The following is a 15,596-nucleotide window of genomic DNA, read 5'->3' as shown; positions in this document are numbered from 1 at the left end:
AACGTAACTGCAAAAACCGCATACAAACCTACCCTTTACAGTGCATCCGCCAACGAATGGGAATATTACTGAATAATAAATTAAAACTAGTTGACGAATTCAATCGCTTGGCATTGGGGTACATGTGTTACTAAAGAAAGTTTCGGTTCGTGACGAATCAATTGCTCTTTCGAAACAGTTTCTTTGATAAGTTAATAAGTATGACTAAAAAGCATTTGTTTATTGATTTCTTTTCACTAGATTGCACTTGCGGTGTATGTGTTTCGAAAACCTGTGGCAAGACCCCACCGAATTCCTTTCCCCGTCCCTTAACTGCTGTGTGTAGTGCACGTGTTGTGAGTTTTGTGGTGCTGCACACTTCATGTATCACATTCGGAAAAACCAGAACACGCACACAAATGAAAACGAAGGTACGAAATTACTCGGATGACCGAAGCGAGCAAAGCGAAAACCCATCGGTTTTGGGAAATGGAGAAAAAACGGGAAAGCGCTGTTAAATGTCCTCGACCGAGAGGTTCATTTTGAAGTAGCACCCGTCGTGGGACAGCAGCTTCAGGACGTTATCCTCGAACCGTCGCTGAATCAGGTTGAAATCCATGATGCTCTTTGGTTTACATTCAACCCAGTACCGGTCGAACTCGTAGAAGAGGTAGCAGTAGAACTGGTGGAACGTGTCCACCGTCAAGTGGTGGGCCGGATGGTTGTAGAAGTGTGTTCGGGCGAGACCATTTTTCAGCAGATGGTACGCCATCGAGGTAAGGTTGATGCCTACGATGGCAAAGAAATAACCGTGCGTTGGATGATGCGAGTGGGACAGTAGGTGCCTTGCGGTTCCGTTATAATTTTGTGCAAGGTAAAGCAAATTGTCCAACCCCAAAATGCCCATACCGCGGAAGTCCGTCATTGGATCGTCGCCCTAAAAATAATAGAAAACGTAATAGCCAACAAGGTCCGTCTGGTGACTGATCGAACCTTACCTGAAATCCTATATGTTGCCACTGATCGGAGATACGTCCGGTTAGCTGCATCTCGTCACCCACCAAAGCCTTCCACAGTGAAAGCAACTTGGCCTCGTGTTCCGGTTCCTCACTATCGTACTGAGTTGCCCGCAACCTTTCCACCGTGAAAAACAGTCGCTTGTAGCCCCATATTTTCTCCGCACACGAACCGAACGTGCGGGGAAAATCCACGTGCACCTTTGGGTTTATTTTCTTCACCTGCAGTACCGTTCCGACGGCACGGGTCTGTATTTCCCGCCGCAGGAACAGCTCATCCACATCGTTGCTGACTAGCTCGTTTAGGATGTGCAACAGTTTCTTGATGGGTATCCGTTTCGAGAGCTCCAACGATAGCTGCACCTTTTTCGTACGGGACGCCCCCGGTGGACAACCGTAGCAGATCCGTTGCAGCTCGCACAGGTTGGTGAACCGATGTAGGAACCATTTCAACAGTGGTCTGGTGAGGAAGTAGAAAAAGCTTACCACGCGAAAGATCATCTTCGGTTCAGCGACGGCAGGATACATCGTGTTATTCGCTGGATTCGCAAACACAGGTCGACAGGTGCAGGAAACGTTGATTACAGCTGGTTCTCCATGGTGATTACGAAGAAGGTAAGCGCATGCTCAGCGAGCCGTTGTTTCTGGGATGCGGAAACGTCAGGAATAACATCCGAAACACATTTTTACTACTTCAAGTGGACTTGGCAAGCACATATCAGATATGTTTACTTACCATGCAATGTTTACGAACTGCAGCAGTTTGTAGAGAAATCTCTCCACAAAGTGGAAAAAAGAGAGATAGTGAGAGAGACGGAAGATTATTGTTTTGACTCGAAAATTGACAGATCGCGTGGATGACAAAACGTGGTAATTTCAAAAGATTACTATCGATCATTTTATATAAATTCTTACGAATCAATACTACCAGCAAATTAACTATTTTTGTTTATAATCAGTTTAAGAATTTATTGTGCCTCCATTTACTTTAACCTTCTTTCTGCATGGGACGCTACACTTTCCAATTTAAATATGTTTCACAACGAGCGTTGAAAATGGATGCTCCGGGCCAATTCGTTCGGTAAACGGTTTTCCTTCGAACACAAACTCCGTATACGGAACCGTATTGATCACCGTAAAACCCGCCTTCTCTCCTACTCTTTGCGAGATTCTAGACGTCCACAAGGCCGACACGAGCTGAGGACGATTGGAAGTAACCACTGCGCCCGCCTCAACCAACGGGACGGCATCTCCGCTCTTCAGCTGCTTCGCCAACCGGACCGACTGCTCGACAAGTTGCGTGGCAATACCGCACCCTGTGAAAGCGGGTAACGTGGCCAGGAACATAATCTCCAGCAGGCAAGTAACGTTGAAGCGCTCAAACAGGTTCACCTTAGCGTCCATGGTGATCATGTACTGCATCAGTGCCCGTGAGCTGTCGACCGTGCACTTGGTGTCACGGAATTGCTCGAAGTAGTTGGAATCATCCGGTCCGCTCGGGGTCTACGGAAGTAAAGGTAAATGCATTAACGCGTCGCTCCGGTTGAAGGTAATTTGACGTCCCACCTGCAGCACATTGAAGGAAACACCCACGATCGTGCCGGTGGGTTTGTGCCGGGCGATCAATGACACTCCACCGATGGCCACATCCAGACAGAGCTGTTCTAGATCTTTTTGTGCTTGTGGCGAGCGGTTCACTTCCGCTCCGATGCACACGTTTTCGTTGACAAAAAACGACTTCCTAAGCACCTCCATCGATGGTTCCCGGTAGCGATCTTCATAGCGTAAGATTTCGATGTCGTTTACCGATGGTCGAGCCGTCATATTCTTCACTCTGGGATGCTGATGGAATGTTTTCGATGAACACAAACCTGTACAGCTTTCGTGATTTGTTAGGAGGCGATAATGCGTGCGCCAGCGATAACGTTCGCGTCGATACTGAGCCGCACTCGGGGAAGTGAAGCGCCGTCTGTGCCGCTTCTAAATCGCGTCCGACACAGTCCGATAATGAACAGCAATAGATGATCACATGCGAAATGGTCAGATCTCACGACCATACACACAGTGAGTCAATTGAAAAGTACCAACCCAAATAGAACTGGTTTTTCAAATTAACACGCGTTTTTTGCACACATGTGTTTTCGGTTTGATGTATTTAGGTTGTCTTATGTGACAGCCATTGGACGATGTCGGGATATTTTCGTGATATGGCCATAAAACGAGTTGTAATGATTTGCGTTAGCATTATGCCTCGAACGTTTTAAAGACATCTCAATGTATTTTTCTATAATCGGTCTATTAAGGTCATAGTGACTTGTGTTATTTGCTAGTAAAGTCTCGATACACGTGCTTTAAATTTACTGCACGCATCGTTTCGTCGTTTGTGTGGTATATAAATTCGCAAAAAATAGTTTCGTTAAAGATAGCAAACTCCAACGGATGGTGATTGCTCCATGATTCCGTTGTTTATTATTTTTCGTTTTCCGGTTGTCATAACAGCAAATACGGTTTGATATCGCAGATCTTTTTCTGAGACTGGGAATCTTCCAATTTAAAGCGAAAAATACCTTCCTCATTCGTGGTCATTGGTATGTTGAAGAGTGAAAAAATCAGCATTCAACCATGCTTTCCTCTTTGAAGTGGTGATATTAATCTCAATTGGTGGTTTTATTAAATTTTAACCTTCTCTCTGCCCAGTTTTCCTCTTTCTCCTGGTGCGCACGTTCGTCATAGCCGCGAAACGGATCTTCCCCTGAAGGACCCTTCACTTCCCGGAGGACCATTTTTAATCACCCCGGGGCGGATTTTAGCACCCTCCGATTCAAATGCAATTAAGTCCCGCAACCGGTTGCGCTCGGTTGCACCAAAAGGTCCTGCAGATCGCTGCTGATGTCCCTATACGCCGTGAGTTTGTGGGTACATCGAGACGACGACCCCTAATTTATCTTCAAAAGCACATCATGTTCGCAAGTTCCGAGTATTTTTTTAGCGAACGATCCATTTTGAGATCCATAGCGGTGTGATTAGCTATTTTACTCCATCACAACGCCCATTTCCTTTTATCCCCTCTGTTTTCTTTGCAAAACAGTTTTTAAATCATTTTTTGTCCTTCTCTTTCTTGGAATAACAGTTCTACTATTTTAAATAACCCCACAAAAATCGGATTCCAAGCGATACTTTCATGAGCTCGGATTTTAAATCCTTCCCTCCATCAAGTGTCGGCTTTAATCCGTTGGCAATGTAATTGAAAAGTCTCCTTTTCTTCGATAATCTGGACCCTTATCACCGTACGTAATCAAAGAGGCGGAAGAGATCGGGAAGATTTCAAAATTTGAATTAAAGTTCACCAAATCTATCTTTCTATCTTTAAATGTAGTTTACTATATTCAGATAAATTGTATTGTAAGCTAATAATCATTATTTTTAAGGTAGTTCCTATCAGGGTTGATTATATAGTTATATGAGCTACCGTTTGGCTTTCATCGGTGTAATAATTAATGTTGTTTTAATGTACCTTAATTCCAAACGAATCTATTCCCTCGTTTTTACCTTTTCGTGATCGCGAACGCAGTTTTCTTGCCGCATACTTTTTTTTTACTCCATAAGCCATAACATATCGCTAACAAATCACCTGAACCGTTTTTGATGCAAACAAAATTTCCCTTCGATCGGTTTGTTTATTCAGGTGTAAACTCGGTTCCGGGGACAGCCAGGTCTACAGTATTAAAAAGTAAAATAACACCATCCTGATGGGGCCTTAAAGTGCATAGCACGGGGAGGAAAAAACGTACCCAGCGAGAAGGGAAAACAGGAAGGGCGAGCGCATTAAAACAACAAACTTTGAAACCCCTTCGAAGCGCAAGCACAACCATAGTGTATATGATTTAACGGAAGAGACAGGCATTTTTGGGAAGTTTAAAACCCCCGTACCATTGCCCGGAAGCATCCCTCGACCGTTTGACAGTTTCGTCAAAACGGTGACGGAAAGGATTACGGGTCCTTGAGTGAGGCTGAGAGTGTGAACCAACGCTCGGGACCTGACTGGAACATCGAAGCGGGGACATGTTTTTACGCAGTCCGTAAGAGGATTTAAATATCTGCTAACACCACCGTTCTGGGACATCATCAAATTGATAATATTTTTTAATAATGATAAATTTATTTACAGTAGCATATTGGTTAACATTACACCGAAGAGAGCAAAGACTAGAGTTGTGTTGCACATTTGGTAGACTAGTGTCGGTAGATAATTTTCTTTGGTTAGCAGGGTTTATCGTCCTTTAACAGAGCGCTCCGTTGGTGGCGTACGTCGAGGGACCGGCGGCGATATTGCGATGGTTGCTGCGAGGATCCTCCGGCCGCCAAATGCGCGCAAAGTAGCGTCCATTTGCATTCCGATCTCCCTTCCGGTGCCAGGAAAGCGAATGCGCCTGCCCGCTACCACCTGCGGAAAAAAGCCGTGTGGAAGAACAACAGGCAATAACAATCAATTAAACCAAGGAAGCTGTCAAAACATCGGAGGGGGTGGAAGCCGTCCTTAGAACGGACGAATGGGAATGGAAGGATAATAGGAACCACTATTTGAGTACAAATTTCCGCACTTTGTTTAACAACACTCTCCGGGAAGGGAAGGAGCAAAATGGACTGGGGAATGGTGAATGTTTACAAATCCCCCGCCTAAGTGTTTCTTAAAATGTTTCCCGCTTTATTTCTCTTCAATTCGATGCGCTCTCCCCGGGAAAACCCTCCCCCAGGGCTTCCCCGGGCACGAAACTGTTTACAAAGACAACACCGAACCCTGGACGCTGCGAAGAGATCAGAAAGCATGTGCTCGCATTTCCCAGGGATCTTTTCCGGGCCAATGCATTACTGCTGCCCTTTGGGTGTGCAGACACTGGAAACCGAACGGAACCGTCGGTTGTGGCAACGAAACCAAAAAATGGTGCCACTTTTGCAGGCCGTTGTTGGGGGGTGGAGGTGGAATGATGATGACGTTTGCGCAAAATCGTCCTTCGACACGCAACGAATGGACTGGACGGCCCCCAAAACACATTCATAGTCTTTTCTCGTTCGTTCCTTCATTTTCCCCCACGGCAGCAAAGCGAGACCCCAAGGAATCGAATGGAAAATCCAACGCATTCAGGGCAAATAAACGTTCGCACCGGGCAGACCGAATGGTGGAAAATCGTTCGTGTTCGTGTTGGAAGGCGTGAGAATTTCATGCTTTTCGTTCAGGTGGTCGCCTCACACTCGAGTGGAGAAGATTTGCGGGGAATTAGTGCAGGCTCAGACTGGGAGCTGGGCTTGTTTTTCTTTGTCTGTTTTATTCGTGGCAGAAGCGCCATGTTCTAGAAGCAAGGACTTTCTATCGATCGAACTGTCTGTTTCATTCACCTCATTGGACAGTTTAGGTTATAAGAGGTTTTATAGAGGGATAGATTTTGTTTATATATTTTGTTGCTATCTACTTTGTAAAATGAAAGTTTATAATTTTTCAAATCTCATTAGAAAAGTGTTTGGAATTAGAACTACTTGATTTCTTACTGTTCTTTCTGAGTATTTTTTCTTAACTGTTATCAGAAACAAACATTTTTTTAGCGGAACTGTCACTGAAAACTTTCGTTTGACACAACTTTTAAAAGCCCGTTTTTTTCTAGCATTGACATACCCGTTTACTAATTTTATTCTATTGAAGCCAGTGCCTTTATCAAATCTATCACTGTATCCAGCTTTCACCTCATCATTCAGAGACTTTACACCATCACCTGGTACACAAACGGGACCTTCCACCACGGAACGTCCGCCCTTGTCTGTCCAAACCACCATGGAACCGTGGAGAGAATTAAATTTTCAACCGGTAACCGACAAACGACCGAAAGTGCATTTCATTTATTCATGCCACGTCACACTACCGCCGGAGAATGATGCTTCCAGTTCGTCCGGAGAATCCCAGTCCTCCGGAGGCAAGGGTAAGGGATTCCCTCTTTGATCGGAACACCGTAACACAATAACTGAATCAGTCACGGTTTCCGGTAAATTATGGGGCCTCGGGTTCACCCGTTGCTCGATCATTGGGAGGACTTGCCCGGAGTAGATTTTCCTACGAATTCAGGATGCGCATCAGGACTAGAGCCCCGGCAGCCGTACGAACGAACGGGCAATACGAACGCAATCGCCGGGATGTCGTGATCGTCGGGAAATAGATCCATTAGTCACGGAACATTTGAAGTCTACCAAAACACAGCCGTTGGAAGGGCCATATTTGCTGCAGGGGTCACCGAGCGATGCCAGTTGGCACGCGGGGTGTGAGCGAATTGAGTTCCAGAATCACAAATGGTTCACAATTTACCTAATTCCTAGTTATCCTTCTATGAACTTCTTTTTCAAAAAACTCAAAATGTTGTGGGTCGATAGAAACCAATTTCGAAGATGTTTGAGTAATAATAAATCCCTAACACAAACGACATTGTGTCCTTACCACGAACGATGAACTTCTTCGGCGGTTCCTTCACCGGATGGCGCTTGACCCCGGTCGTGCCGGTCTCGTTGCCGTTCTTATCCTTGCGCAGCATCTCGCCCAGGAACGAGATGTAGCTGATGGCCAGCTTCAGCGTGTCCACCTTGCTGAGCCGTTTCTCGTACGGCAGCGTTGGAATGTGCGTCCGAAGGCCCTCGAATGCTTCGTTGATGCTCTGCATACGGCGCCGTTCGCGTAAGTTGGCCGCCTGGCGTTGTTGGGCCTGCTGGGAGGCGCATTTTGGTCGGCGATACTTCGAACTTCTGTTGCTATAAATCCTGCCAAGAATTACGAATGGAAAGATGTTGTTAACAGTTGTGTCTAGTTGCTTCTACTTCTAGCGCATGATTTTAAAAAATGTTCAGGAAAGCAACGGTAGCATAAGCAATCATTTCTGATACTTGACAATGCAAATTGATTACCTAATCTGGTAGTTTATGCCAGAATGCTTTAATTTATCTAACTTCTATCTCTAATGTTCGTGGTACCAAGATACCTGCATTAATTGCGTACAGATGTATTCTTAACGTCCCAAAATTAACTGCCGAGCTTCTAGCTATGACAGAAGAGCGAATCTTTTCTACTGTCTCATTTTCCGCCATATCTTAAAAATTACATATTTGGCAAGGATAAATTATCTTACTCTTTCATGGAATCGGTGTTCTCCTGATCACTGTTGAAGCCACAGTACGATTCGCTGTCGGTCGTGTTTTCATCATCCGCCAGAAAGAAGTCCGAGCTATTCGAGGTGGTGGAGTCGACATTGTTGGCCTGATGTAGGTTGTGGTGCTGCTGATCTCCCTGAAGCTCCGGAACCTGATGGTGATGATGATGGTGGTGATGGTGATGGTGCGAATTGTAGTGATGATCGGAGTCCAGGTGAGGCAGCTGATGCTGTTGCTGCTGTTGCTGCTGGTGCTGATGCTGCGACTGATGATGCTGCTGCTGACACGAGTGCTGCTGCAGATGATGTAGTGGCTGCTGACCCTGGTGCTGGTGTGCCGACGGCCCTTCAAACAGATGCCGGCTCATCACCGCCTCGAAGTCGAACGAGTCCATCGAGAACATGATGGAATGTTGGGGTAAATCTTACTGCTAACACTTAACTCCTAACGCGGACTAGATTCGTCGATGACTTTGGTGTCGATCCTAATTAGATAATTACTGCACTTTGGTTACATTTTTCCCTCCCCAAATTATGTTTCTTTTCAACACGTTCCTCGTAAGTGGATTAAACACTTTACTTTCCTCCACCCACCCTGTATAACTTCATACCGACACCGGAAACGCCCGGAATTCCCAGCCCTGCCACGCGCCGGCGGGTAAACACGGCGGGTGTGCTGCTAATACACCCATTCTAACACCAACAACTATTAGCACCGGAACAGTAGGCGGAACGACGGTTTGCATACAAATCACTGATCACCGATCGACAACACTTTCAACAACCGGCGTCCGTGCGGTCACGTGTCGCCACCTGCGTCGGTGGGAAAAAGTAACGATGGAAAACCGGGGAAAAAGTTGAACTGAACTTGCTCAAGGATCTATCGCTATCGGGTTGGGCTGGAGCTAAAAGTTTTCCGATGCTAACCCCAGAAGAGCCGGCAAAGGACTAACGGTTCGAAATGTGGTTTCAAAGATGGGAAACCAGCCCTTCGTACGCGCGAATGGGAGAGGACGATCGAGGAAAAACTCACCAAGTGGGAGAAAAGGCTAGAACGCAAAAGAGGAGATATACGAAGGGCAACACGGTTGCGGGAAAACAAATAGGGGTATTTGCATTGTGCCTGCTGCACGTGGAAAAACGGGCCGATAAGGATTGCGCACCAAAACAGGGGGAAATTGAAGGGATCTAGTTTGCCCTGGAAAACCCTCTAAACCACGCCCATTGTACAAGGAGCGTTCGACGTGTGCTCCATGCGCATTGGAAGCTGTTTGAAACTTAGGTTCCACAAATTTTGGCCAAATTCTATTCACCTGATTTTTGTACTGCTGGGGTTTTTAGTTTTCCGTACTATTTTATTAATGTTTACTATGATTGAAATTCTTATTAACCTTTCTTAAACATTTTATAACAATTTTCGTTTAGTAAGATTCAGGTGTTATTTAAGGTTGGTTATGTTGCCTATATTTTAAGCTTCGTTCATTCCTTCGGTTATTTCGTTCGATTATTTTATATCACATTTTATCCAAAACTTTATTTTATCACTTTACTCTTTCAATTCGTTCTCACGTATGTGGATTTTAATAATTTAATTTTCCCTTAATTGTTTGCTAAAATTGAGCTATCATAAGATGTGTTTTACGTCCTTTCTCTAAATATGGTAAGAGAACTCACTTGACCAAGCAAATCAAGAAATTTATGGAACGCATTTTTGTGGGTTTAAAATTCCTTCCCACCTCCGTGCAAATTGCATACCGCCTGATTGAAAACCCTTCGAGAGCTGGATTTGTTTGCCATCGATTGCTCTTTTCTCTCTATTAGTGGGCCTTTCAAGGTTCAGAACAAACAACTATAGCACCCCTGCCCAGGGAATCAATTGGCGACCCATCTTCATCATCATCAACCCCCATGCGTTCCGACTTGTGGGTAAATACAGCTGGTTTTGGTTTTGGTATTCCGTATCATCAGTGGACGGTGAATATTTCACCCATTTTCCTTCCTGTGTACTGGAAAACTGTGATCCTTTTCCAGCCACTCTTTCGTTTCGTTCGGGGCGGAGCTTGCCCGGTGGAATTTCCATTCGTTTTCCATTCTTTCACTGCAGCATGTTATAAGAGCCATTTTCCCAACGAAAGACGAATTCTTCGTATGGAATTCAGGTGAACTATATTTGACTCTGCGAGAAGAATGTCTGGATGTTCATTTTTGGGATGTTTGCGGAAGGATGACACGGGCATCGTCGTCACAGGGGAACAATCAAGGGTGGAAGGAATGCCATAACCCTTCCATCCGGTCTACAATTAGGCTGGTAGGCAAGGTGGTAACCTAACAGTCCCCCATTTCGGTAGGGAAATATGTTGATGACACCTGCTCCGGAAATGTGTGTGGGGTGTTATTTGAACATTATAAGTTTACCGGCTTTCCTGAAAAAAAGCGTTGAACATATAAGCAATTTTTATTTTGGCCCCAAATCTTTTCAACATAATTATAGGAATAAGTCCTGTTTTAGAACTCTCGAACCTATGGAGGGTCTTAGAAAAAAAAACAAGGATCTGCTTCCCCACCGGAAGAACTTGGTTAGAACGGACAATTATTAAACATTCAAATGTCCTTTCAATCATATTGTACCCCCGTTATGTTTCCCTAATAGCCACATATTATGGGTTCCGACTAGCAAAATCCAGTTTTACCACCGTCATATGCGTGTACACACATTAAAGCAAGGTTCTTTTTCTATTTTGGGTGCCGAAGTAAAGTGGCAACTCTCGATAATCGATGTCAAAGTTCCACAACCCAGTAATGAAGCGTTTTACCAACTGGAAACAGTTACACACGGCGGTAGGTGTTTGAATGTGTTCCGGCCAGCGCGTGTGCACGTGTTATTTTTTGTAAGGGTTAAAAGAGGTGAAATGAAACAACATAAGTATAAACCACGGAAAGGGAGGGTGGTAATGATAGTGTGGAAAAAAATATAACAATGTCTTTCATTATCGTTTTTAACCAGTTCGAGTTTAAACAGTTTTTCATATAAATCAATTGTTTTCTCTTTGTAGATGGAACTGAATTATAATAAATGATTAGTATGAACTTTCAAACCGGTGTAGATCGCTTCACATCAGTCAATACTGCTGTGAATCCTTTCGATTCCCGATCTCTCGCGATGGCCAACTGACGCGCCGTGGGAAAATCGATTGCATGCAGCATATGCACAACCATTTATTACAGTCGATAGCCACCGACACGGCTGAACGGCGCAACAACACCGGCGTCGGCCCCGAGAGGGTCCGAAGGAGCAAACCGTGAATACCAAATGATGATAATATATCATAATATCACCCACCCTCGCCCACCAGACCGGAGGGGTGAGCACTTGGTAATCGGGGGTCATAGCATTTTCGAAAGGAAAAATCGAAGAGAATTCAATATTCATCGTTCTTCTTTTGTTGATGAGCGGATGGAAAGTTGTTGAATGAGAGAAAATAAGGGTTTGCTATCAGGTTGGTGATCCTGTTTTTTTGCAGTATCATTTCCCTTGGCCAGATCCCAGGTGGAGAAAGGAAAATCCCACTCGAGAGGTTTGCAGATAGTATCAAAATCAATACAGCACTACACGGACACATTTTCCGATTGAAATCTGTTCGCCCGCGCGGCAGATTCAGCCACGGAAGGGAAGGGAAACAATTTTTACAACTGAATAAACAACTAATCGCCTGATAATTATCGCTACACTACCACCACCACCACTGGAAAAGGGCGAGGGAGAGTTAGTTGCCGGTGCAGTCCGTATCGCTTATGCTTTTCATTATTATCTCCGACCCTTCCCGTGCCCTCCGCTTAAAGGGAAACCAACCTTCGGGAGGGGTGCGTTCCATTTTCACCCGGGCGCTTCTGTTACCATCCCGGAAACGCGCGTGGTAAGGATTCCCTGCAAAACTCATCGTGCGCTTCCGGCTCCGTGCATCATTTAACCGCCAACCGCGGGTTGCATCGGAAAACAATAATAACTTAATTTTACGCAGCAACGGCCGGGGTCAGGTTTGGTGGATCCGTAGTCCGTGACGGTTTGTCCGCAGCTGCCCCGAGTGGAAGGCCCTAGTTTGCGCATTGTTGTGCTTCTTTTCTAGGATGAAGCAGTCGCAGGCATGGTGATATGAATATTGTGATAGTGATGCATGAATGGGAGTTTCTCCGGGACATGATCTAATCGTAATCTGTTGTGACGTTAGGACATTACCGCGCGGTGGAAAAGCGGGGGTAAATTTAAATGTGTAATGCTTGCACATTCAATTCTCCTATCTGATCTCCTTATATACCTTTTAACTGTATTTCAATATTTGTTTTAATTAACAATTCATTAACAAGGACAGTCTATAGTGTTAAGTACTGCTGATCGGGGTTTTTCTATAACACCCACCTTCTGCGACTATGTTCCAACATTCTGTACCGTTGTTAGAAGTATCTATAACCTTTCAGTGTATTATAAACGATGTTCCTAAACCGCAAGGTTCGCTTCTAGAAAATAGGAATACATAAGGCACTTATCACTATTGAAACTAAGGTCTTTCTCATTTATATTGACCAACTTTGACAACAGAACGCACACAGGGGCTCAAAATTTATAAAAGTTACAAACAAATATCTCACACAATGAAAGACAGGACACCAACATGTCATTCTGTTTTGACAACAAGGTGGCGCTGCGATTGCGCCATGTGGTGACTAGTGTGACATCTAGTTAAGCACTGACCAAGGTTTCTATGCCTCCTTAAAATACAATACATTTTCGCAACCTTACTCGAATAAACTTGTTTATCGAAAAACAAAACCCTTCGTCTCATAAGCTTATTGCTTAAATCGGTTCAGGAATTTATCAACAAATTTACTATTTTAATCGTTCATTCCAATTGTGTCCAAGGTGCTTAAAGCTTACTGTTTTGGAAATGCAAAATGTTTTTTTTGTGTCAAGCAGCGCTGTCAGTTTCATTGTATCGTACACGTTTGTTATTGTCAGCAAAACAGAAAGCTTGACGTGTTCTTTTACATCGGTCTCCAATTGCAACCCGCTCGCAACGGCATTCGTCTGCAAATGTGCCATGAATTTTATTGCTAGCGTCCGCAACACCACTTTTTAGCCCTTGCTTCGTCGGTCCAGTTCGTACGGTTGAATATCGCCTGGAATCGCTTAGCCGCAGTCCAGCGATGTCGGATAAAAAGAAGCTAGCGATCTGCTGTGTAGGTATCCTGGTGTGTTACTTTTACTTCGCGGTTCTACAGGAGAAAATAACGCGTGGCCGGTATGGAGATGAACCGCAGGAAGATGGTTCACGTGGTGAGCGGTTCACGTATATGTTAGCCCTGGTTTGTGTGCAGTGCGTTTGCAATTGGGTTTTCGCGAAAGGTATGTATTCTTGGATAATATCATCCCAATAGTTGCCCATTCTTACTGGTTTCCTTTTCCTGCATTTTAGCACTACTCACGATCACACCGCAGCCGACCGATGGCACACCGAAGGTCTACTACGCCAGCAGTGCTCTAACGTACCTACTGGCGATGATAAGCTCCAGCATGGCACTTCGGTGGATCGCTTACCCGATGCAGGTTGTCGCGAAGGCCGCCAAGCCCATTCCAGTGATGTTACTCGGAGTGCTGATCGGTCGGAAGAGCTACACTCTGCAGAAGTACCTCTTTGTCGTGCTCATCGTTATCGGTGTGATGCTTTTCATGTACAAAGATGGAAAAGCAAACAGCGGTGCGGTATTGGAGCACGAAACGCTGGGACAAGTGTTACTCATCTTGAGCCTATCGATGGACGGGCTGACCGGGGCGATCCAGGAACGGATGAGAGCCCACAGTGCCCCCTCGGCACAGCACATGATGCTGGCTATGAACGGTTGGAGCGCTATGATGGTTGGCTTTGGTTTGCTGGTAACCGGTGAAGGAAAAGAGTTCGTCCATTTCGCCAGCAGGCATCCGGAGCTGTTCACTCATCTGACCCTGTTCGCTCTAACCGGCGCTCTCGGTCAGCTGTTCATATTCACGATGGTGTCCTCGTTTGGGGCACTGGCCTGCTCGGTCGTAACGACCACGCGAAAGTTCTTCACCGTACTCTTCTCGGTGATTTTCTTCGGAAACGTGCTCTCTGGTCGCCAGTGGTTCGGTACGGTACTGGTATTCAGTGGTCTGTTCGCGGATATGTTCTTCGGTAAGAAAGGCCCAGCCCCTGGCAAATCTCCGGCTGCTAAAGGGAAGAGCAAAACTGAACCAGAAGAGTTAGCAGCTCGTTAAATGCACGATCGGAGGCGTTGCTTCGTATTGCAAAGCATTTTCAATCGATTGAATTCGAACTATTCCATCCTGTCCCACGATAGAGACTCACTTAACCCAAAGGAGCGCACATCGAGTTTATCTAAGCAAACATAAAAAAGAGAAAAACATATTGCTACCTGTAGTAGCAAGCATTAGCGATACCTGTGTCCTTCATTAGTGTAGTTAAGCGGAAAAAGTTGTAAAATAAACAGTCCACGTTTGTAACAATGTCTAACTTACGCGCTCAAATTGATTAAATTAAAACGATCTGCTTTGAACCAAGTTCAAAAACGGTCCAATTTCACTTTAGCACTTCAAACGTGTTAATTGTGCTTCACAAATAGTGCAAATATACATCTTTTGATATTGTCAACAGAGTTTTAGCGCTTTTTATAATGAATATTATCACTTACCCATACATGCATCCTTCTTTTACAGTTAACTATACTCATTGTATTCTTGTTTACCATTTTTTAACGGTTTTATTCATCACAAATTCAAGTATCTTAAAGTGACAGTTCACGCACCAAACGTCACGCGATGCCGGGGAAAATCGGGAAAAGCGAGTTTTCCTTCGTCCGGGAGCATGCGCACGCACGAAGTTCAAACTGGCGTGCGCTGCGGATGCCGATGAGGAAGTATTTGTGTACGCCATTAGTGCCCAATGTTGTGACAGCTGATTTCTAGAAGCCTGCTCTTCAAAGGCCGCTCCAAATTAGTATTTTCTTGCTTCGGACGGAAAGCGACTGGATTCTCATTTTTTTTACCAAGAACTTATCAAACGAAATCATCATCAAACGACCAGGCGTCCGCTCCACAGCACGAGGGTTATGTGTATGTTGGCAAGCGCAAGGAACCGCGAAGAACGTGTTTGTGTGCAGCGCAGTAACGCGGGTGTTGTGTCCTAATTGAAAAATAGCTTCGCCATCATCGCAGTCTGTGTTACGATTCGGTTCGGTTCGGTTGTGTGTCTGACACCGCAAGAAAGTGCCAATTCTTGCAGGAACAAATTGATTTTATAAAACAGTGCGTTTTGTTTCCTCGCACAAAGTCATCGTTGTGCTTTTTCGGTGAGTGAAAGTGTCTTACGGTGGATTGAATTGCGTGTGGTTT

The 15,596-nt window shown here is 44.9% G+C and overlaps 4 protein-coding genes across 4 annotated transcripts; 1 reads left to right on the top strand and 3 right to left on the bottom strand.

Annotated features, from left to right (window-relative positions):
• Positions 1-288: 288 nt before the first annotated feature.
• LOC131287578 (ELMO domain-containing protein 2) lies at positions 289-1,677 on the bottom strand. The gene is made up of 2 exons (XM_058316641.1): positions 978-1,677; positions 289-916 (listed from the first exon to the last, which is right to left on the bottom strand). Exons 1-2 carry the CDS (start codon positions 1,521-1,523, stop codon positions 494-496), a joined length of 969 nt encoding a protein of 322 aa, XP_058172624.1. The 5' UTR covers positions 1,524-1,677; the 3' UTR covers positions 289-493.
• A 329-nt stretch (positions 1,678-2,006) lies between these two features.
• LOC131284157 (uncharacterized) lies at positions 2,007-2,819 on the bottom strand. The gene is made up of 2 exons (XM_058313012.1): positions 2,562-2,819; positions 2,007-2,498 (listed from the first exon to the last, which is right to left on the bottom strand). The coding sequence occupies exons 1-2, from the start codon at positions 2,817-2,819 to the stop codon at positions 2,022-2,024; spliced, it is 735 nt and encodes a 244-aa protein (XP_058168995.1). The 3' UTR covers positions 2,007-2,021.
• A 2,456-nt stretch (positions 2,820-5,275) lies between these two features.
• LOC131288420 (pancreas transcription factor 1 subunit alpha) lies at positions 5,276-8,580 on the bottom strand. The gene is made up of 3 exons (XM_058317551.1): positions 8,156-8,580; positions 7,474-7,790; positions 5,276-5,439 (listed from the first exon to the last, which is right to left on the bottom strand). Exons 1-3 carry the CDS (start codon positions 8,578-8,580, stop codon positions 5,276-5,278), a joined length of 906 nt encoding a protein of 301 aa, XP_058173534.1.
• A 4,753-nt stretch (positions 8,581-13,333) lies between these two features.
• Positions 13,334-14,745, top strand: LOC131287111 (solute carrier family 35 member B1 homolog). The gene is made up of 2 exons (XM_058316130.1): positions 13,334-13,574; positions 13,645-14,745. Exons 1-2 carry the CDS (start codon positions 13,376-13,378, stop codon positions 14,460-14,462), a joined length of 1,017 nt encoding a protein of 338 aa, XP_058172113.1. The 5' UTR covers positions 13,334-13,375; the 3' UTR covers positions 14,463-14,745.
• Positions 14,746-15,596: the final 851 nt, after the last annotated feature.

Source organism: Anopheles ziemanni, chromosome 3 (assembly GCF_943734765.1).
Source record: "Anopheles ziemanni chromosome 3, idAnoZiCoDA_A2_x.2, whole genome shotgun sequence".
In the NCBI taxonomy this organism is placed as follows: domain Eukaryota; kingdom Metazoa; phylum Arthropoda; class Insecta; order Diptera; family Culicidae; genus Anopheles; species Anopheles ziemanni.
The sequence above is the reverse complement of the archived record's forward strand: the minus strand, read 5'-3'. Positions and strand labels throughout refer to the sequence as shown.